The sequence below is a fragment of the Anarrhichthys ocellatus genome, unplaced genomic scaffold (assembly GCF_004355925.1).
Source record: "Anarrhichthys ocellatus isolate YVR2014 unplaced genomic scaffold, GSC_Weel_1.0 scaffold26, whole genome shotgun sequence".
In the NCBI taxonomy this organism is placed as follows: Eukaryota; Metazoa; Chordata; class Actinopteri; order Perciformes; family Anarhichadidae; genus Anarrhichthys; species Anarrhichthys ocellatus.
This window is the reverse complement of record NW_022280056.1, coordinates 1,509,388-1,532,670: the sequence shown is the minus strand read 5'-3', so window position 1 is coordinate 1,532,670 and position 23,283 is coordinate 1,509,388. Positions and strand designations below refer to the sequence as shown.

The 23,283-nt window shown below is 42.8% G+C and overlaps 1 protein-coding gene across 4 annotated transcripts in view; it reads right to left on the bottom strand.

Annotated features, from left to right (window-relative positions):
• The window catches only part of rhbdf1a (rhomboid 5 homolog 1a (Drosophila)), a 26,907-nt gene extending 5,280 nt beyond the window's left edge, over positions 1-21,627 (bottom strand). The window contains exons 1-8 of one of the 4 annotated variants that reach the window (XM_031862048.1): positions 21,223-21,627; positions 3,767-3,911; positions 3,525-3,664; positions 2,843-2,950; positions 1,388-1,601; positions 862-1,068; positions 505-627; positions 218-381 (exon numbers count right to left, since the gene is read on the bottom strand). In XM_031862048.1, the coding sequence (XP_031717908.1) occupies positions 218-381; positions 505-627; positions 862-1,068; positions 1,388-1,601; positions 2,843-2,950; positions 3,525-3,664; positions 3,767-3,883 (1,073 nt within the window). In that variant the 5' untranslated portion in view covers positions 3,884-3,911; positions 21,223-21,627. Of the gene's footprint in view, positions 1-217; positions 382-504; positions 628-861; positions 1,069-1,387; positions 1,602-2,842; positions 3,410-3,524; positions 3,665-3,766; positions 3,912-21,222 lie in introns of those variants that run through there. The other 3 variants (XM_031862049.1, XM_031862051.1, XM_031862050.1) reach the window with 3 other exon arrangements.
• Positions 21,628-23,283: the final 1,656 nt, after the last annotated feature.

Here is a 23,283-nt window from a genome sequence, read left to right as displayed (position 1 = left end):
CACACACACACACACACACACACACACACACACACACACGAAAAACAACAATCATTTATTTTTACTAGATCACTTTATATTGTAGACTTAATGTTAGTTTAACATTTAGTGCAACTCTCACAGTGAAAACTCGAACATGGATTGTGTTAATCATTATTTTTTAAATGATGGTATCAGTACAGCCTGAATGGTTAACTCTGTGGCCACAGTTGCTTACAGCATGAGATGACTTCTTTCCAGCTCAGACTTATCAAGGGCGCTGCCTGTCAGCTCGGTCTCATCGTTGTTGCTGCTGGGCTCTGCCTCTTTCATGGCCGCCTCAGACGGCGACTCAAACACCTCGTCTGCGTACGTAGACAACTCCTCCTGCATCAGAATATCCTAGAAAGAACATTGTGGAAAGAAAATAGTGGGTGTTTTAAATGAGAATTATTATTCAATTGTAAATAAACATGGTTACACAGTAATGGCAAAACAACAACATTGCTGTTTTTCCTGTCTTACTCTGGCAAAGAAAGATGTGTCAAGTTCATCAGGAAAGTCAATCATGTCCTCCTCCATGAAGCTGGCGGGGGTGAAGCTGCGTCTTTGGGCCCGCTTTAGAGTGCTCTCCCGTATTGAGCGCCCCTGAGAGAGAAACACACACAAACATGTGCATTAACAGCTGTAATTTTTCCGTCACATCCAGTTACAAAGTTATACAGTACCAATAAAGTCCAATAACATACAGAAAGGAACATGTACAGCGTTTTGGTACACATATTCTCCTGTTATGTGAGAATATGTGTACCAAAAACTGTTGAGCATTGTTCAGATGCATATTTAATCTGTTAAGTGGATCTCATCATCTCTCTCATTCACCTTGACCAGCGCTGCTGCGGCCCTGAAGCTCATCTTTGCCACAGACTCCCTTTTTCGTCGACGAGGCAGTCGGTTGAGACCTGAGCGGGAGCTAGTGAAGGAACAAAGCGAGGCAGCTCCAGGGGTGATGGGGGTCTGAGGCACGCTGTAGCCATCCACCTCCTCCACCATACGAAAGGCTCGTCCTCGTGCCAATGGGTCAACAATCTGGAAACCAATGGGTTCAGCAAAGGGTAGTTAGAAAGAGCCGCACAATGAATTATCAAGACAGAGAGACATATTTTACCTAATAAGATCAATTTAACACAAATGCCATGCTCAAAGTAAGGGGAATTTTCGGTCATAATGCACCTGCGTGCCAAGTTTAGGTCCCAGTTGATATATACAAGAACACAAGTCTCTAATTTGTTTATTTTTTCAGGTTAAAGTACATGATTTTCTACCATCTGCCTGACATATTTTCATAAAAAAAATATGGATTCAAATAAGAACAGCATTAAGAAAAGCAACCCATATGTTCCTTTACCTTTTGCATGCCATATTGTGAGGAGGGGACATAGAGAGGAGGCGGGGTTTCCGTGCTGGTTAAGGAGATGTTGTCCTGGCTGGGCAGATCCATCTCTCGTATAACCTGTGGTTTCAGCTTTCCGTAGCGCAGGCTGCAGTGGCGCAGGCTTTTCCTCTGCCATTTCTGGGTGGCATCACCGTCCTTACTGACCCCAAACCAGTCTGCTGTTCCCCTAACACCACAAACACTGACCTTTCAGCTCTGGGTCACAAAACTCGCAGCACACATGGTTCACTTTTCATGAGATTAAATGCTATCTGGCATGGTGAAACTTGAGGTGTATGGGCACTCAATGATGACCCTCTTAAGAGCCCCGTATGTGGAGGAATGGGACTGACTAGACTGCACTTCCAGGGATGAAGAAAATAGTGTAAGTAATAGGTACAGTAGAGGGAACTAGCCTGGGCATGTTTATGTCCAGACACACCGGAAAAGAGAGGTACACAGACACTGAATGCACGCTGGAGAGTCACAAAATCTACAGGTTCAAAGAAAGTGAGCAAGAGAGGGATATACTGGAATTGGATGCTGCAAATAAAAGCCAATTTATTTTTATTGTAATTTGAATTGACAAGCAGACAGCAAATCCAATTAACAGAGAACAGGGGAGTCTTCTGAGATTTTAATTGTGTCCTACTCTACTCCCATTCCACCAACAGTTGATGAATATACATGCAATCACGTTGTTGAAGTTGAAGCCTAATAAGTACCAGAGCAAACAATGTTACTGCACCCCGAGGGCAGGAAGTGGAAGTAGAAACAATCTTCAAAGGAAAGTTCAGGCAAGCTAGCTGTTTCTACACTAATTACCAGCTGCAGAGTGAATGTTCAGTGAAGTTCGGTTAAAGTCTATTTCTCACTGGTCCTCTGCTCTCAAAATATGTGTCAGTGAGAAGGTTGTACAGTTAGTATTCTAAGATATGTGTGTCTTTCATTGCAGCAGTAGACATAATAACCTTGCTAACCTTGATTTCTATGAGTATGTTTGAACATAGTTATAGCCTAGCATGCTTATCTAATCAGTGTCCACTAAAGAAGCCTTCAGACATGGCATGTCAGCCCTAAAACACTGGCCCACTCAGAAGCAACAACTTATTGTGATGCATGCTGTTTGTTTGCCCCACTCACTACCCGGCTGCATCATTACTGCAACTCTGGATAAAGAGGAATTCGTAAAAGGACAGCTTTTGGTTTCAGGTCCTCTTATGACTCACAGCTGCAACAGCTGGTGACTGACTGTAAAACAACAATTATTGTGAATCTTGTGAGGTGTGAAGTGAATGAAATTCAAAATTTTAGAGGTGACATTGGCAAAACCATGTTAGAATTATGGTTCTACGGTAAACATACAGAGTGAGTATACACCCCTGACCCTAACACCTCTACAGTCTTGTGAGGGACTTCCTGCCGTACCTGAGCAGGGTTCTGGAGAGCGAATGGTGTTTCCTGATGCTACGGCGAGCAGCCCGCTGCCCCTTAATGGGAACCGTGTTAATCCGCTCAAAGTGCACCCTTCTGCTGCTGAGACCAGGCAGAGCAGGGCCGGAGAGTGGCGAGAAGGGACAAAAGGAAGGAGAAGGAAAGAGAAAAGACAACAACAGGCAGTGAGAAGGAAAAGTGCAGCTGGACAGTGCTGTAGCCTTCATGCAGAGAGAGCAAAGCAGACTGTTAAGTTTAGACTTGGTTTTCATTGAGATTTAGAACATTAGGAAGGTTATTATCAGGCAGATGACAGAAACAGTCATGCAAATTGGAAAAAGGTAAGGAGAGCAGAAATACTGAAGTTAAATGGAAAAGTTGTTTTTATATGCCATGGGACACAGGCTGCTAACATCCTTCATTATGTAAGCATGCGCTGCTTATATTACATGCTGTAGCATTTCATTCTATAATCTACAAAATCTGATAGTTCTTCAATTTATAATCCAGTGGTTCTCAACCAGTGGGTCGAAACCCCCAAGGGGGTCGTGAGAAAATTCCAGGGGGTCAGGACTGGAAAAGGTTGAGAAACACTGTTCTAAACTTGAAGCATGCTACAACCCACTTATATCAAGACGTTAATATATAAATCCAGTGTATTAGTAGCTGCGTTTACCTCTTTATGGTTTGAGTGATGGATGACTGGCGTTGTAAGACAGGCCGCCGGGTGTCAAAAAGGTCACGGGGTGGTGACTGGAGGTGAGAGGTCTCCACTGGCATACTGATGCTGCGCAGGAACCCCTGCCTCTTCACCGGCTATACAGCAAAGGATGCATAGGAGAAGTGTGAACACAAGTCATGACAAAAAAATACAAAAGGTGACAAAAAACGAAAAGGGGATTCAGCGAGAACGAACACCTGAACAAAAGTGGGAGGCTCGTCTAGTGACATCTGAGCCGTGGGAATGTCCAGTCTAAGCCAGGGAGGCTTTTTCCTCTGCAGGCTGCTGGTGCTCTCCCGCCGTGGTTCAGCCATGTTCTCTGTCCCACCCCAGGCCTGCCAGCTACACAGACAGAGAAGGAGAAGATGATGTTATTATTAGTTTCAATGAAACACATGTAATCTTAAGTAGCAACACATAATCAAGGGGAATTGTTTGCATTTATAAATATATTTGACACAATGACTTTGTGCTTCAGAATTGTTTCACAAGAGAGTGCCAAGTTCCCTTATTTGATTCAAACATGGGCGTTCACATAATTCTGTTCAAAAGATAATAAAGAGGAAACCACTGAGAGCAGCCTACAGCCGTTTACCCCTTCCCCAAAACCGCTAAACAGAGCCATTTGAAAAAAAAACCTGGAGACTGGGAAAGTTTGCAGTCCTAAAAGAGTTTCTTAATTCTACAGTTAAAATCAAATGGAATCCCTCTTTGTGGTTAAAAGTTGCTCTGCATCCAGCAGACATCTATCAGAGACTAATGACTATGTATGCATTACCACAATGAGGCCTGTGGACCAAAGGAGGTACACAGTCAACCTCACCATCAGACAGCTTGTCTGTAGCTGCAGCCTTGTTATCACCAGGCCCTCGTTTTATTGTCCCACCATCTAACCTCAATTCTCGGAGCCTGCTGGTTCATTTCCTGTCGTTTACTAAATTCCAACAGAAAACTGCTCATTTACCTCAGTACACAGGCATCATTTATACTTTCAATGATCAAGCATTATCCCGCATAAATAAGTGTTAGCATAGTTATGCGTTCATCAAAAAGCAATCTTTCACTCGGCAGACAGGCTGGTTGTACAAAATAATTTGCGAAGCACAAATGTGTAAACTTGCGAAAGCTATGGAGCTATGGTGTCTCTTCAGCTATGGAGCTGTAAAGTCAAATGAATTTCAAGAACTGCTTTCCCGTCCTTAAATTATTCATCGTCGCACACATCTTTATGTTGCATCAGGGGCTTTGAGTTTTGAGCAGGTCACATCCTCACTTTTCTTGTTACAGATTCAGCTCCTTGAAAAAAATCCACGGCTTTTAGTGACCACATCTGCTTCCCATTGCCATTTCAATGCACCACAGGCTTCTGTTTTAGCCCAAGTGATGATGGAATGTGTTGTCAGTGGATCTCAGCAGAGAGGGGAGGAAAACCTCAGACTAAGGGCAGCAGGGGTCATCACCAATGTGTCAATCCACCAGTTCCCAGAAGCACACTGGTATTTACTATATTATATGCTGACATTTCTACCACAATTTAGTTATTGAGCGTGCTACAAGAGGCAGAAAAACTAGATGGGATGTTTGTAAAACAGCAGTGTGCATTGTAAGTTGTTATAACGGGGGTTTCATCTTTCATTTACTGCCAGTCTGGAAGGTTATGGCCCATTAGGCTTTTACATTGAATGTCGTCTGACCTCCAGTGACATTGTCTGGACTGTGATACCAGATCAGCAAAGCAGCCTGGACCAAAGCCTGCTGATGCAGAGTCAGAGACTGTGGGAAACAGAGAGTGATGAAAGGTGGGTGAGGACCAGTAAAGTGACATATTTTGACACATTCTGCTTCACTCTAATCTATTTTTTTGTATTACTAAAGAACGGCTGCAAAGTAATCTGTCTGTAAATGCACTGAGAGGAATCATAACTGCAAATCCAGTATCTGGCTGTTGTGCAGTATTGTGCACAACAGCCCTCTCTCTTGCCCCTGGCTAGGACACCCAACATTTAATTACTTTCACCATTAGCTCAATCAGCGGGGCTCCTGATATAGAGCAGATCAGTGACGGGAGGGGGCATCAGCTTCAGGGTTGCAGATTGAAACAGACTGGGACTGAACTGAGAGCAGGCAAGGCGGGAACCTAATTTTCCTCCAAGCTAAACATTGTTTGATTGCTTAAGCTTTGGCTCCTCCTGCTGTAACTCAGTTTGCCCTGATTGATGCATTGATGCTACTCTGCATCCAGAGAATGGAGGAGGGATGGGTGGAAGCAAACTGAACAACATTGTTTATGCGCTTCTCCATCTGCTTTAGGCTTTTTTCCTGCCTACTGTCTCCCACTCCTCTTGTCCTTATATGCATGTGTTCTCTGTGTGAGTGATTGCCATTTACAGGCCGTTACAGCTTGATAGTTTCTTTATGCTTTCTGCCTACTTGCTTGCCAGATTAAACCCACACAGACACTTTAACCCACAATCTATTCAAACTATGCAAATTAAGTGAGAGAGTGACTGAAACATCTCACAGCTTTAGTACTAAACATCTGTATCACACACAGCAGCAAAAATGATTTTATGATCATGCCAAATACACATAGATATGTAAAAAGAGCCTTGCAGAAGAAGCCAGCAAAACATACTGCATTAATGCAGCCGTGCAGCTATTGGTATGGTTTGCCATTAGCCCACTGATCAGCGGGCCGTAGGAGCATTTGGTCACAGCCCAAGGTAAACCTCCAACGTTCGTCAGACAGCTAAGCCAAGTGCTTTGGAAGTCCGTCTCCCTCTTTTTCTCTCGTCCTCCTCCAAAGTCAACATGGAAGCTGAGCTGGCATGGGACTGCCACTCATGTTCAGGAGGAGTTTAGCTGGAACAGTTGGCATTGCTCAGATGCAAGCATGGCTATGACAGCCACCGACTCATTTCTCATGGTGAGGGAGCACTCAAAATGTCAGTCATCTCTCCTATCGAGTGATAAGAAATCACTGCTCAAGGCTGGTCCCCGTCTGAAAAAGATGGGTCTTCATAGGCAGAAAGTCCTTCAGAAGGAGAAATATCCTTGGAGGAATGAGAGTTGATTAAATTTTGCGTTTGGCAATTATCCAGGCTGGAAGATTAGCCTTCCCTTGAGCATGTTATCTGTTCATGGTCAAGTTTGACGGTTAAAGAAAATCAGTTGTAAGGTAATGGCTTTCTGAGACAAGACTATCCTATTGAATTCATTCAACCTGATCAACTGCTTAGCGAATGCACAACAATGCCTTATCTTACTCTCAAGGTGATGGTACTTTTTTCTGGTTGAGATGCAACAATTCAGAGCGTATAATAGTTCCCTTCAGTGTTTACATTCCCAGCACTGATTTTAGGCACACATTCTTTAGACCACAATGATTTAATCTAGTTTTTTCACGATTCACATCTAAAGAGGGAAAACACCCACACCCATAACTTTGCAATGTGCCTCGCAAGATTGGCTTCCTGCCGTGGTTTGCTCCTTGTGAGAAACTAACACGTCCTACACAATTACAAGACCCATGACAACCCTGCATGGATTGTTTTTAATTATGGGGCTGACATTGCTTCTACAGGCCACTTCTCTCCATTAGGCGGGGGAAAATAGACAGTAGGACAAAACACAGAGGACAAGCTGACGTCTCTCCAGGTGCAGGGACGTCCAGCAGAACATAATGACCGGAGTTGACAGGCATAACCAGCAGTCTCCTTCTCCGTCTGGGGCAATCTATTGTAATACCTTCGGCATACAAACTCAAACCCAATGATGTTTTTCATGCCATCATTTAATATAATCACTTGGTAATGGTCTCCAGTCATGCAGAGAAAAGGCACTGGTTTATGACAACAGCTGCCACAGGTGAGGCTTAAAGACAAACAGAAGACTGGCTCAGTGGATGGAGCTCTTAAGTGCCACCTTGAAGGCATTCAAGCCCGAGTAAAAAAAAAAAAAAGAAGCTACGTGAGGGTGGGGGACTTGCTACAGCTTCATTTTGTGCACAACATAACCAGCTTTCTCCAACTGCTCTCACACTTTAAATATGTGCAAAGGCTTGCAAGAGAGCATTGCCCTCCTGTTACACATTCATCATAGATAAAATAGTAATCTGGTCATGGCCTCTTTTTTTTTATTGGATCAGTCATCTAATCTGCAGTTGCCTTGTTTAAAACCTTCGGTTGCGACTCACTATTGTACATAACGAGAAATTGAGGACACAGAGCTTCTTAAACTTAACACATATGGTCTCAAATGTACACATGGCACTACCATATCACACGTTTTAGAAGAAGAATTTCTGAGATAGTATTGTAAAATATATTTTTAAAATCCTCTCTATCCAGAGCCATTTCGAATCTCAGTGCATGCCATACCCACATTCCTTAAGATCTATGGCTGCACTAAACCAAGCTGAAATGGCAGAGAAGGAAAACACATGAAGTCTAACCATTATGAACAGGAGCTGGCTGGTTTCCGGGTACTGAGTGTACTCTACTGCTATGCGCTACTCTACAGGAGGCAGGCTAGCTGCAGCCACACTGAGGGTGGGAGGGTGGCTGACAGAGCTGTGTCATTGAGGCTGACAAAGCCCGAGGAGGCTGGCCAAGTAGGGCCCTGCTTGCTCTCAACAGGGATTATAAAGTTAGGGTGGACAGTAGGTAGGAGGAATTGCTGCCTAGCATGCATGGACAGTCGCCATGATGGATGACCTCATCAATCTGGATAGTGAGAAGGCCGGATACCTCATTCTTGAGAGGTGCAGCGCTTCCTAGCCCCAGGCCTTCGTTCCTGCTCACCCTCTTTCTCTTCCTGCATGTTGCTTCTGTTTCTTTGTCCACTGCAGGTCAACTTTTTGACCACTTTGGCTCAAATAATTATTGTAGTGTTACCGTAACAATTTCCCATGTACTAGCAAGCTTTTTAATATCGAGTGATGTTGCTACAATTCCAGGTTCCAGATTGCTGTCTTGTTGAAAACCTAATGACACAAACAGGTTATGTTTGGTTTCCCCCATGCTCTAACAGTTAGTCATTCACTATAAATGCTCCTACTATCCATTGTTGGCTTGACACTGGAAACAATGGAGGGAAACAAGGCTATTCAGACAGACAGTCACTCTGCCTATGTTATTCTCTCGCTAATATAACTAGAAACAGTCTTGGTAAAGCCTCTTCTCATAAGAAGACATGCAAAGCAAATTAGATATTTTCGGAAAATAAATAACATCTATCAGACACACTTGAAGCTACTGTTGTGAAATCAACCTTAATATACAGTAGCTGTAGTTCCCTGAAAGGGGATTTCATAATGATGAGCAGAAACTCATGACCACATAGCCAGTCTAGTGAATGGGTGGAGGCATGTGGGAAACAATATGAAGAAGCAACAGATCTGGCAACTCCCCCCAATAGACGATCTAAATAATAATTCACACTTCAGACGTGTGTCTTGTGTAGGTCCTACAGGCATCTGAGGCCCATCTGCGCATTAATTGCTGAACTATGCTTTTGATCTTTATATAGCACACTGTGCTTCCGACCGGTTTTGAATTAAGAAGCTGAAAAAACTACAAAGCTACTGATATTTCATTTGGGTGAGGAGAACAGAAACCGAGACAGAAACAGGCACTAAAATAAACGTGGCATACTGCAGAGCAGACATTAATGCCAGATGACATAACCAGTTATGAAAGTATATTTGGATACAGAGTTACATCTACAATATGATCAATTAGACACATTTCTCTGATGCGTTTCTTCATTTCTAGCCGCTCTGGCCACTATGAAAACTATGTGACTTCAACACATTACTCCTCAACTAAAATAAAATTGAGCTGTCCAAAGTCCAGGCTTAAAGCCTCTCTCTTTCTGCCCATTTTACGAGGAAGAAAATACTCCGCAAAATACAGCCGCAGGCCAGAGAGTGAAGTGAAACTGAGCACCAGTAAAGCTGCAGTCATCTGAATTGACCCTAGTGACATGTGACAGGGGGTCACACAAAACCACCGTACTACATTAAAAAACACACACAGAGAGACAGCAGAAATATCCGTCGCAGCTGACCCTGAGATCAAATGTCACAGCTATCTGAGGGGCAGGCATGGAGGGCGGGCGGGGCTGCTGCAAGGTGGGTGGTTGAGGGTGGGCATGGCTGCCCAGCCAAGAAGGGGAGAGAAGCTCATGCCTTTTCCAATGTTTTTCACAGATCTTTAGCTCAGGCTGTCAGCACTCGGTGGGATTTTACAATGAAAACTTAACCTCTTACTCTCAGTGGTTTCACTCTGGAGTGACAGAGTTGTATCGGGTCCATTGCAAGGCCCCCTTACTGTTATAACAGTGTTTACTAAATGACAAGATAGAGTGCCAGAGATATGAATAGCTCATGAAAGTATAAATGGCCTCCTAACAGCAGGCGGTGTGCATGTGGTGTATTTATAGAGCTCAACTGCAAATGTAACTCTGGATGAAACTGTAGACCAACATGAAAAACATCCTGCTCTAGATCTCTAGGCAGTGGGCTGTTTTCTGTGAAAAATGAAAACTAAAATGTGAGCACACCTCTCAAGATGTGCAGATCAAACTAGTTTTATGGAACTGGATGCATTCATTTTTCTCAGTCTCAAGAAATAATCACCACCAGAAGCAATATCTGTATTCACCATCGCACTGACTGCTCCGCTTCCCGTCTTCCTCTACAAAGTCTTACATATTACCAGCCGAATGCAGGTCCTAGAAAATTGCGCTTGGTTATTTTATCTGCACAAAACCCAGCCTTTCTATGTGCAGCAATATCCTGCACAGGAAATCAATATGAAGGAGAGATGAGGTGTGCTAAAGAGCACAAAGGAACAAATATATACAATTACTTTAATAATCAGTGTGTTTACAAACATCAGCCAACTCAATATCAGCTCTGCTTAGCACAAAGTTTTCTTCCTTTTTGCTGTACAGGTGAAAAATTATTACATGCGTGACTAATTCAACACTTGAATTATTTAGTAATAAGTAGTCCTGCAGGTGAATTATTTACTACATACTTGCTATTGGAGCAGCTGTGCACAGCCCCCTTAGCTGCAGCATCTTGGTTCTCAGGATTGTTAACGGACCTGGTCCAGCTCACAACCGATAGTATAGGCCTGTCTTCACTTCAGTGGAAAAATGAAGCTCACTTCGTAAATCTGTGTAATGTCTCAGTCCGGAGCTGTGGTTGTGTCTCTGATCTTGAGGAAGAAGCTGACAGTAAAAACTCCCTTGGCGTGGGCAACATATACCTCACAGGCCAAGACAACTAAATACGGTTAAATACAATAACAAGGGAGCTATGTGAATATTCCATGACCACTTCAGTTAAATCAGGTAACACCCTGTTGAATCAGCCCACAGTGAAACGGCCTTCACCACTTTGGGATAAAGCAGTTGATAAGCAGTTCATTTTTGGCTGCAGCTCCAGCTGCCAAACCTGAAACCTCTTTGTTTACCGTAAGAGCTTATCTTCAACTTACTGTATCTCCAGCTGTACTGCCTAACACAAAGTGGGAAAATCCAGCTACCCCTGAAACGTACCGTACAAATCCACATTGAGCTAAAGACAGTACGGCATGGCAAACAAGGACAGTTAGTGAAATTCAACCAGACTGTGATAATGTGACCTCATCTCAGAGGCTAACAGAGAACTGTGGTACATGTTCAAGGCAACAGCTACAGTGTCCAAATACCAATATGGCTGGAATGAACCCACACGTCAAATTTTTAATACTATTGTTTGTTCTGCGCAAAGGGTTGAGAGGGATGAGAAGCAATTCGATTAAACTAAAATTCAGTTTGCATATTACAAGCAATGAATGATAATAATGAAATTAATATAATTCAATTTAAAATGGCACGGAGACTCATAAATCTCAATGCTATTTCCAAAGCATTGAAATACTTTCATTTCCACATTGAATTTCCATATTAGACGAGGGCTGTCAAACCAGACCAGAATTCTCATCTTGGAGTACAGCCCTTGTCAAAGATGTATATGTTAAAGATCTCTTGCACTACTACAACCTTTCTGACGAGGCGATTTCTCATCCATTGATCTGCCCTGGTTTGATGCAACATCTTAGATTTATCTCTTACCAAGGGAAGACGCTTTACACAACAAAGGGAAGTAAGCCATCTTTCTTGCAGCGCCTGGTCCTCCCAAAAGTGTCCTGAGAGTACAAACAATCCCCTCATTGTCTTTGGGAGGTTTGACATTCTCTCTTTAAGTGAGTAAGAGGAGAATCTCAGAAACAGTGTGCCCTAACAACATGTGATCCCCATCTAAATAGTTTCCAGCATGATATCAGCTTGAATCAAGCCTACAAAAGGCTGCATTGTACGGCCTAATGTGAACTGGGCTGAACAAGGGTCATTGAGCAGCCTGACCGTATTCACAAAAAGCAAAAGCAGGCTGAAGTTTTCATTCCTCCATCAATTGAAATGGCGCACTAAGCAAATTTCCAGCTAAAATAATTACTCAGTACGAGTTACTCCATTAGAGTTTAGCAGAGACGTTGTATTTGCGTGTATGGTTAATTGACAAAAGCTACATCCAAGGTGACAGAGAAAAGACGGCACACAGTGACATGCTACTATCACAACTGTTTAGGTTTATCTTTGTGCTCTAATCAATCAACGGGATTAAAAATACAAAGGAGAGCCATCAGCTCTGTCATCTCACATCCTCTGTGGGAGACCACCAGCACGGGGAGAGGTGCTTATTTTACAGAGGAGTGCTGGAAGGAAGGAAGTGCAGAGCAGAGTAGATGAGGGAGGAGAAGAGCAAACCGAAGGCAGGAAACACACTGCAGACCGGGAGCATTCTGCCTGTCCGGTCAACACAACCACGGAAACAACATACACTTGCTCACATGCACAGGAACACATCCGCACTACATATGTAAACATACACATCCCATCCCTGGTCACAGTGAAGCATCATCGCCGTACGCAGAAAATAATAGGCACCGTTTGAGTCAGAACGGCCGCGCACTCCGGCCTAGCGCAGAGAGTGATAGTGAGATCTCAGTGTGGTGTGACATTCCACTCAGTCCACTGCTCTTCACCTTGCTGACACACAACTGCACCACAACCTACAGCACCAATCACATGGTCAAGTTTGCAGACGACACAATTCTGGTAGGTCTCATCACCGACGACGATGAGACCCACTATAGGAAGGAGGTCAGCCTTCTGACCACGTGGTGCAGAGACAACAACCTCCTTCTGAATAACAGCAAGACCAAGGAGATTATTGTTGACTTCCGGAGAGGCCACACTCAACACCCACCACTGACCATCAATGGTGCTGATATAGAGAGAGTGAGCAGCACCAAATTCCTGGGGGTGGACATCAGTGAGGACCTCTCGTGGACAGCCAACACAACATCACTGGCAAAGAAAGCTCAGAGGCGCCTCTACTTTCTCCGCAAACTGAAGAAGGCAGGAACACCACCACCCATCATGTGCACCTTTTACCGAGGCACCGTTGAGAGCATCCTGACAAACTGTATCACTGTGTGGGGCGGAAGCTGCACTGACTACAACAGGAAAGCCCTGCAGCGCATAGCGAACACAGCTGGAAGGATCATTGGTGCCTCACTCCCCTCACTCCCCTCCCTGCAGGACATATAACGACACTCGCCTCACCCGCAAAGTGACCATGATTGTGCGCGACTCCAGCCACCCCTCACACAGTCTCTTCAGCCTCCTGCCCTCTGGGAGAAGATACCGGAGCCTCCGTGCTCGCACCACCATACTCTCAAACAGCTTCGTCCACCAGGCTGTTAGGAAGCTGAACTCTCAACTCTCTCCCTCCTCTCTTTTAAGACTCCCCATGTCCAACTGCTGCTAAATACAGATTGATAGTTTTTTTGTTTTTTTTTCTCTTATTATATATATATATATATATATATATATATATATTGCCTAAATGTTTTTTTAATCTATTGCACAGTATTCACTTTATATGTTTATATGTTTATATGTTTATATGTTGGACTAGAGAGAAACGTATTTTCAACTCCCCTGTATGTTCAGTACATTGTGGAATTGACAATAAAGCAAACTTTGAACTTTGAACTTTGAAGCTGACACGTCTATTAAAGAGAGCAGATGAAGTGTGGCCTGCATCACTGGCACAATGGGAACCAGCCTTTAGCATGGATTCAAGCAGAGGAGAGAAGGGAGGCTGGTCTCTCTACAAAGTCAACTTAAGGCACTTAAAGAGGTTTCCAAAAGCCATAAGGAATGATTGGTTAAACTGAATTCTTATTAAATAAAATGTAGCTTCAAATGGTAAAGTAATCCACAAAATGATGACAAATATCTTAAGAGGTCAACAAAATGTCAAATTAAATTTTCCAAAACACACTCAGTCCACTTCCAAATCAAATTACTTTCAGTGAAAATTAACTCTTAATTTCTTTGGGATTTGAGGATTAAAATATAACTTATTTGGAGAAAATATATTAATTAGCAATAAACTAGACTTTAAGATTTGTTTGTTTTTTCTAAATTGGTCAAAGACAACGGAGCAAGTTGGAAAACCCCTCTTCAATTCCTTTCATTAGCTGTTGGTCTTCCATGTCCACAATCGCTGCTAAATGTCTCAATAAGCACACTGAAGTAAATCTGTACCAACAAGTGAGGAGGAACATCCATATTAAGGATGCGAGATAAAAGTACAAATGATTGACTGCATTGATTTTCACCACTGCAGGTTGTGAATATATACACATGTGTGTCTATGAGTGTATAGTGTGTATGTGTGCAGCCTGAGTTCACAGTCAAGTGAAGGACAGGGAATATAACTTGAGGTTGCTGGTGCCAGCAGCACACTTCTGCACCAAAACACATTAACTGTCACATAGAGCCAGAGTTTCTGTTTGGATGATGGTACAAACTTGATTCTGTCACAGGTAGGAGGATTTTATTTCATTTTTGTAGAGGCACCAGCCCCAGAGACTTATCCAGTCTTTTGATTTTTCCTCTGGATTGGAGGGGGGGAAACCATTTTTGTTCCACACAACAACTAGGTCATTTAAATACAGCTACCACATTTGTATCTCTTTCATCTGATACACAGGCAAATATGTGGATGAAAGACAATCAGAAGAGGCAAAGAGCCATCATTAAAATAAATTACATGCCCAAACTGTATCTGATTGGGAATGATTTATAGAAAATAAAGTAGTTTGACAAACGAATGCGTGCTTATCCACAACTACGGTATGTGCTCTAGTTCCCAGCGCTGGATGTGGAGGGAAGAGCACACACACATCAATCCCACATACATCAACTACAACATCCCCTCTGCTCAAAAAGGAATAAAATGTACTTCACAAACCTTCCTTCAGACACACATCAGAAACCTGTGGGTCTGACGGTGACTCAGTCACTGTTGTGGGACACAAATGTGGGTCACAATGCATTTTGGCAGAGGCTGTGAACAAGCGTGAACAAAGTAAATTGTGGAGCAATGATTCAGATAAATGTGAGGTGAGATGTGGGCTTCAAAGCAAGTGAGAATTATTCATCATGGCAGTGACCTTCCTATAAATGGTTTTTAAAAGACCGTTCACAGAAAAACCTTTCAGATGACAAAGAACATTCACACAACCATGTGTTACTCTCTACATGGTAACCATGTGGTTTGAATAGCATTGGATTCATACTGGTTGCATTAGATACACCAATTCATATAAGCGGCAAAAGTATTTTTACAATTTAACAATTTCGTCTTTTTCCTACACAATTGAATATTTTTAGACTCAAGGGTGAAATAACTGAAAGTCTCTTATAGAGATTCCCGAGACTCTGATAAAGGCTACTCTGAGGAAGTGAGGGGATCCCAAGGGAACACCCAGAGCTGAGGTCAGGGTCTCTGAGCTGAGATCAGGGAGATGTAAAAGCGAGGATGATGGGGGAGGAAGGAGGAAGAATGAAGCCATGCAGCTTGGCCAAGAGATCAGTGGAAAACTCCCTACAAATGCACAGGAAAACTGGGAAGGCTGGGGCAGGTCCTCTGGGACAGTCACAGCTCCAGTGACGGGGGAGGCCTCCTCAATCCTGATTTAACTTGAGAAAACACACAGACTCCATTTTATGGAAATAAAGTCTATTTACCCCCCCAGGTCACAGAGCACACATGTAGGGATGCTTCCTTAGTCTGCTCATGGTTTGACAACAAGCAAGTGTTCTTACGCAGCAGCGATAAATGATCAGGAAACGGGATATTGGTGAGGAGACAGAATGTCTAATTCAGATAAGTTGAAAGAAGTGAAACTACAACAAAAAAAACTTGTCAACCCTGAGTGGGAGTACAAACTCTCAGCCTCCAGGAATAAATTACTTTTGATTTGTATAACTGTTCATATTTGTTTCTAAGAGAATATGCTTCACTATAACTGGGCGTGATCAACTGGGCACCATAAATGAGAGGCTTTACATCATTTTCCCTGGCACGCGACATTACAAGCTCTGTCAACTGGCAAATGGAAGGGAAACTTGGCACGGGTGTGAAGAGAAGCAGAGGCCGTATTAATGGAAAGTTGAGAGTTACAGAATCAGGTACATGTTCAAATATGCCAACGACGCCTGGCTTGATTCCATGTCAATCCGTCTGACTGACAAACATTGAGTACAGTCCAACAGATTTACCAAAATCTATTTGTATTAAAAATAAAGTGAGACTTGAGAAGATGCACCATGGGCATACTTTAGCGATCTCTCAGCACTCATATTTCCACATTTTATGGTTCATGTTCATTCAATAGAAAAGGGCATTCAAACCGACTAAGATCCACCTCTTCCGAAAAAAAAAAAACAGTAAAAGAAAAGTCACAGAGGAATCCAAAACACACCCTCATTTCTGGGAAAGCTGCTGGAATGAGTTTGGTGCATGGTATGTGATGTTGGTGGGACTGTTGAAACTGAAACGGTCCAGATATAACTGTGTGTGTGCAGCTCTATAGAGGGAACAGTCAACTTGACTTTAGTAGTCTGGTACACAATGAGAAATCACAGCCTCTGGGTATGCAACCGACATTGCCAACGATCTGGGAAAGGGGGGGGGGGGTGTTATCCTATTTAAAACTGCACCCTCATCGCTGCTGTAACTGTGCTGGCATACAGGGTGTTCCTTGAGTTGGTCCTCCGGCTGGACAGTCAGAAAACCAAAGTAATAATAACAGTCATCTGCACAAAACTAAATGCATTTCTAACAAGGATACTGCACAGATTTTTTACAAGTTGACCATCAAGTTATACCACTGTTAATAAAGCTTGTGTGAGCTTTGAAACAAAACCCTCTGTCAAGGCATTTCACCCAGGTAAGACAACGCAATTGCAACATACCTTACATATATATTTCTGTCTCGAGGCACCGGGTAAAGTAAGATATTTATTGGGTTATCTGCAGACACGCCCTCAGAGAGCTCTTCACGCTTGAAGAAGAAGAAGATCAAAGTTCAAGGAGCCACTGCAGTTTGTCTATGAGTGCCAGCCTTCTGGGAATAAAATTCCCACAGCCCTGAAAATGAGCATTGTCCTGAGGTTAACCAGCCTCAGACACCGTGTCAGTGAGAACAGAAGCTACAGGAACAAAAACACCCTGTAACTAGAGACCCTAAATTGGATGTTTTCATCTCTGCTACAGCCTAATGTTGGCCTCAACCAAATAACTGTAAAAACAATTCATAGTAACCTGTAATTTCAATTTAGTCACGCCTCCAAATATTCTCCAAATCTGTGCATCAAATGTTTCTAGTAAATTCTGTGAATGCTGGTTCATGTATGACTATCTGGCTCATGACAGATGAGGTGCTGACTGAGAGAAGGGCAGGGTGGCATGCTGGCAGACGGAGGCCTTGGAGGCTCAGAGGTAGACCTGAAATAGCCACGCTGTATTATAGCATTACATCACAACTGACTTCACCGTCATGGCTGCCGCTGCATCATGCCACCACACAGATGTCATAGGATGGGAACAGTTGAATGCAACGGCTGTGAGTCACACAACCAAGACGTCAACAGGGGAAGAAGGCAAGCAAACAAGCAGCCATAGGATGATGATCTGTACGAGCAACAAACACCACACTTCCTGTATAATTAAAACCAATGCCCCACAACCAATATATACATTGTTTTCTTCCTGCCAGCATTCCTTATTGTGTAGGCAGGACAGACACTAGAGACACAACACTATTTCTCCACAAATACCACATTATTTGACATGCGAGAAAAATCCCTGTTCCTGCTCCTGACAACATAGTCAAAACCGTAACCACATCAAAGTGAAAAAGGTACGAGCTGAGCGAGCACTGCGAGAATTAGATCAAACACTGCCTGTGGGCTCTCTCACCATCAATCCGCTGTTAAAACATACCTGACATGCCTTTTAAGCTGATGTCTGTTTGAGCTCAGTTGTGGGAACAGTTGTAACCAATATATTTAGCAGGAAAGCATGTGTATTGTCTCCAAAGTAGCAGAACAAGTTGGTTAACATGTTTGACCTCTCCAGATACTGCTGCCGTGCCCCACATTCACAAATCAACTCAGGAGACAATCTTCACTGCAGCAGTTTTCACACAAAGTTGCCTGTGATGGCAGACACATGACAGTCTCAAAGAAATATGTAATCCAGCTCTAATAGACTTCTACACTATACACTCGCAGGGAGTCGGTCGATCCCTAGTGGACTGGAAGCAAACCTTCAGGAATTTATTTTAATTTCAAGGGAAGTACCCTGAAGTTTCCAAAGTTACTACATATCTTGAGTTGAATTTTTGCAAAGCAAGTATAAAATAAGACACAAACATTTTATGATGATTCCCTGCGTGTGGTGTCTTGTGTTTTTATATATTTCCTCAAAGTAAGAATCATTTAGGCTCACTGAAGAGATGGGATTCTAAAATAAGGACATACAGAATATATAATATAGTGTGGATTTTAGAAGCTGCTACAGGGAACTTTAAGGGGAAATTAGCGTCCTGTCAGGGTTCAACAGAATGTGAACATGTGAAATGTTGAAAAGGTGCAATATATGGGATTAATACAGCAACAAACAATATAGTGAAATAATATCTACCCGAGCTGAAAATGAAGCCGCTCTCCCCCTGTATGTGTTCTAATTCGAGCTTCTCCTTGCTTTGTTGACATAGCCGGGCTGCCTGCCTGTGCTTTTAGTACATGTGAGAGTACCCAACTGGTTAGCTTGCGGCCGTCGCTCTGCACTGCGTTCATATGTTGGTTACAGCTGATAACGCCGTCCCGACTGACTCAGGTAAATTGACGTCGCTATGTTGAGAGCCATTGAGACTCAATAGAAATGCTCAAAATCTCTTTTATAGCGCCTTTAAATGAAAAGCATGAAGATTATTAAATTAAATTAAATTATATTAGATATTACAGATAGAGACTTAAAACTGTAAGCCATGTTAATGTAAACTTTAGGTCGCCTGTAACACAGGATTCTCAAGTGATCAAACTTTCGACTTGTGATACAGATGTGTTTGTTTGAGAAAAAGCCTGAGGTGATTTGGAGAAGCATGTGCTCAGTACACATGGGACTGTTCAGCCCAGTGACACTCATTTAGCCTGAACTCAGAGCGAGGTCTGTCCAGAGACGGAAGAAAACGACCAACAATCACAGGGAGCACACCCAGGTTTGGGAACCAGCTGATTTTCGGGGGCTTCTTCCAGGAAGTCTATTGCTGAAGACTACGTCATCTCATCAACAGAGCATCAAATCTACAAAGGGAGATAATTCTGGGCTAAATAACTGTGTCCTGCTTGTAGATGCATCATCTTGAAGTGATTAGGCCACACATGAAAAACATCACTACGGTGCTATTGCGGATTGCTGTGAGATGAATGGAAAGAAATATCTATTGAAGAATGGCAATGAATGAAGGTTGATAACATCATCACTGAGCATAAATCAATCGCACTGTAGCTCTTTTGAAGGTAACACCTTGAAGCAGTTGAGCACTTGGCCAGACTGACAGACAGACAGATACCGCGCCATGAGTCATGCAGGCATGACTACAGTGTGGCCCCCTCAGCAGCCTTCTGAAAAACTCACATACCAGCCAGTCAACACAGGCCAGCCTGGATGGTCCACCTGCCTCAGCAGAGCTACTCACAGCTCCCAAGTATCACGTACCCACATGCACCCACATAAGCATCCAATCACACACACACACACACACACACACACACACACACACACACACACACACACACACACACACACACATTGGGAATACTCTCTATGGAGTCCAGTTGGAGCAGATACAGAGGATGAGCACTACTGCCACTATCACACATCAAAGCCCCTGCTTTATTGGTGTGATTACATCACCCAGAGCCATGATCCCCCTCCCTCCATGTGATAAGGTTTCAGGAACACTATAGGCACACAAACCAGGCCATGTGCTCCAATGTCCTGTCTGCCAAAATAACTCAGCAGTTTCTAATACAGTACGTCTATGGTTTCACTTCAGTCTGCCCAGGTATTGTAGGACATCGGAGCGCGTAACCGTTCAGATGTCAACAAGTTTGCAGTTTGTTAATACGTGAGCTGCCGTCCTGGAGCTCTCAAACTCGGATGATTCAAATCTAGAAATTTAGGTGACCCTCCATGCAAATGATTTAGTGGAATTTATGCCCTTTTGTGACTGCCTGTCATGAGTCACCATGTGTTAGTTCCTCATGAAAGCCAAAGTTTGAAAGAAAACGAAGCTTCAAGGAAGAGATAATGCTTTCAGGTTCAAAGGGTGCAAGTGCAGGGAGATGATATGAGAAGCGCCTGCTGTCTCACACTCTTCTCACGCATATTTTCACCATGAATTATGCAACATTTGTGCATATCAAATTCACAGAATAATGCATTAACATACACGATTACCTTTGAGGAAGATGATGGTGATGCTGATAATGAAGGTGGAAGAGGAGCAAGGAGGAAGAGGAGGATGACAATGATGAGTGAGGTCACGGTGTGACTTTATGCATGATGTGCTGCATGATTAGTCAACAACATTTAGGTACATTCCTTCGTAGAGAATGAGAAAATGTTGCCTGATCTTGAAATTAGACCATTCTGCCTTCGGCTCATACAGTGTGGTTCTAATAAAGTAATATCTCCCTAATTTCGCCAAGTTTTATTAAAATAAGAAAAGAAAGTAATTTAGTTTCTCAGCCTGTGGCTCATTTTGGACATGAGGCTCAGTTCACACCTCATTCATTCCACTTAAACATTTTCTTCAACTTGTAGGGTATTTCACTTTTTTTTTTAAATTGTATAAAAAAGGTGATTGGGCCCTATAAGGTAGAGTCAATTATACTACATGAGCACTTTAAATAGCCTTTCCACGATGAAAACTCCCCTACAAGCAGCACAAATGGCTTCCTGTAACCCAACTGTTCATCTGTTTACTATGTCCAGGCTGTATATGAAGTTTTCCCATTTTGACCAATTGACCAGCAATTCACTCGACTAATATAAACTCGTTTATCCTCCTCGATCGCGACCGATCACGACGCGTGAGCGCTTCCTCCGGCTGCTGCCTGCCTTCCGTATGGGCGACCACAGGAGACGGTCAATAATGACACAACTTACCCTTATAACAACCAGCTCAGATGATCCCCAGCAGTGAAAAAAATCCGGTTACACAGATTTTCTTTTCCCAGGCAGCAGATGAGACGATTTGTCACATCATCCTGATAGAGGCGCAGGAATAAACGCGCTTCTTTTCCCACCCCGCAGATGTTTTTAAACCAAGCCCGGTGCCGTGGTATTAAATCAGGTCACTCGTGATCACACCGGCAGAGGCAATCCAGGGTGGTGTTACCGAAATGTCGCTGCCGTCCGGTTCTCTGCTTCCCACCTACAGACAGAGCATTCCCACACTGCTCCATGAATCGACCCGGGGTAAGTTTTCTTCCGCCGGTTGTAGCCTAATTCAGTTTGACGGATAGTCAGCCCCGCCCTGGACTGGAGACGGTCTGTGGAGCGGGCAAGCCCGTCAAGATCACCAACCAATCGGTGTGTCCACAGGGGGCGCTGCTTCTCCCGATGAATGGCGGTGACTAAGCGATATCCTCAGTCAGTGTGGGGTCCGGGGGTCTGAACCCGGGTTTATCTCTCTCCGTCAACACTGATTCTCTCGAAAAATCACAGTGAACCCCATTCAATTACATGTTTAATGACTACAATCTAAATTGTCATCAATTTAACAAGGTTTTATGATAATCACTTCATAATCATTTTGGGATCTGTAGTGGGATGAAGGAGAGAAAGTAAAACCAGTTCACATCAAAATGCCATCTGGATTACGTTTAAAGACTGATTTGTGGCCGAAAATAAAATAAAGTAACTTAAATGCAACTGGAGGTTCAGATGTTATGTACAGCCTACTGCTTGACCAATTAGATTGGAGGAGGGTAAAAATACACTGGTATGTGAAATTACGTGTTATAAGGGCTTTTATTTTGTCTCAGCTATCATCAGCCTGGGTCATCACTGCTATCTACACAGACCAATTATGGGCCTAACACATGTTTTATGGTTACATGAATCAGCATGTAACAACAACATATTATAGGTAGATTTCAAAATAAAAGTCTCAGTGACAAGCCATGGAGATAAAACATTACAAAAATGGTTCCTCTTACTGCTTACTTGCGACTTACTATTTGTATTTAACAATATAGCACCGCCTTAAGAATTTGCCACCCTGTATTTCGCTGCACATATTGCATGAGCATGTGATAAATAAAACCTTTGAATCTTAAATCAAATCCTAAAGATAGGACTTTTGCAGTCACCAGAACTGTAGGTCATTTCAGAGCCCAGACAATACAAAATGATAAATCTCATCATCTGGTAAAAAGGACAATAAATCTTATTAATCTGACTTCAAGTGCCGTAAACAAAGACCAAAAATAGAATAAAATTGGCACTAACTTCAAGACTTTTCTGTGAGTGAGCATATTTTGTACAGATAAAAAAAATTCTCAAGAATAATTTGAGATTATGCACTATGCATCACATTTCGCACACTTGAAGAGGTCACCAGAGCTTTGAGATATGACAATCCTCTTCTCTCCTTCTCCCGTCTGCATATACTCTCATTGTTTATTCTGGGCTTACTTCTTGACTTTTGGAGTTTTCTGTCATACAAAAACCCAAGAAATGGATTTTCTAATAACTGATAAGCATGATGTAAGTGATCTGTAGACTCTTAAAATCACACCAAGTCTACATAAGAGTGTCTGGAATTAATACACATAAATGTTGATGAACACATTGTGTAAACAGGTCAATGACTGTTACAAATTATATGGTTTATTATGGAAACCATGTGTTTTCCCAATTTTTAGTCCATTCTTGGACAAATCATGCAGTGTTGCACATGACACAATGATCCCATGATATCATTGAACCCTGTGCTCCCAGTACATTTCAGTGAATTATACACTCCTGAGCCAATGAAGAAACTGGTTGTGTGTTACATAAATATCACACATTTTCTTCAATTCAATGAGCATAATCAGCACTGTCATATGAGCCAGGGGTTTTGATCTGCTGATGTTAATATGGCTGACTGAGGCCTGTAAGTCTGAACACTTTCTGGGTCCACGTCTGCTGATACTCGTTGGTCTTGTTTAGTTTATCAAG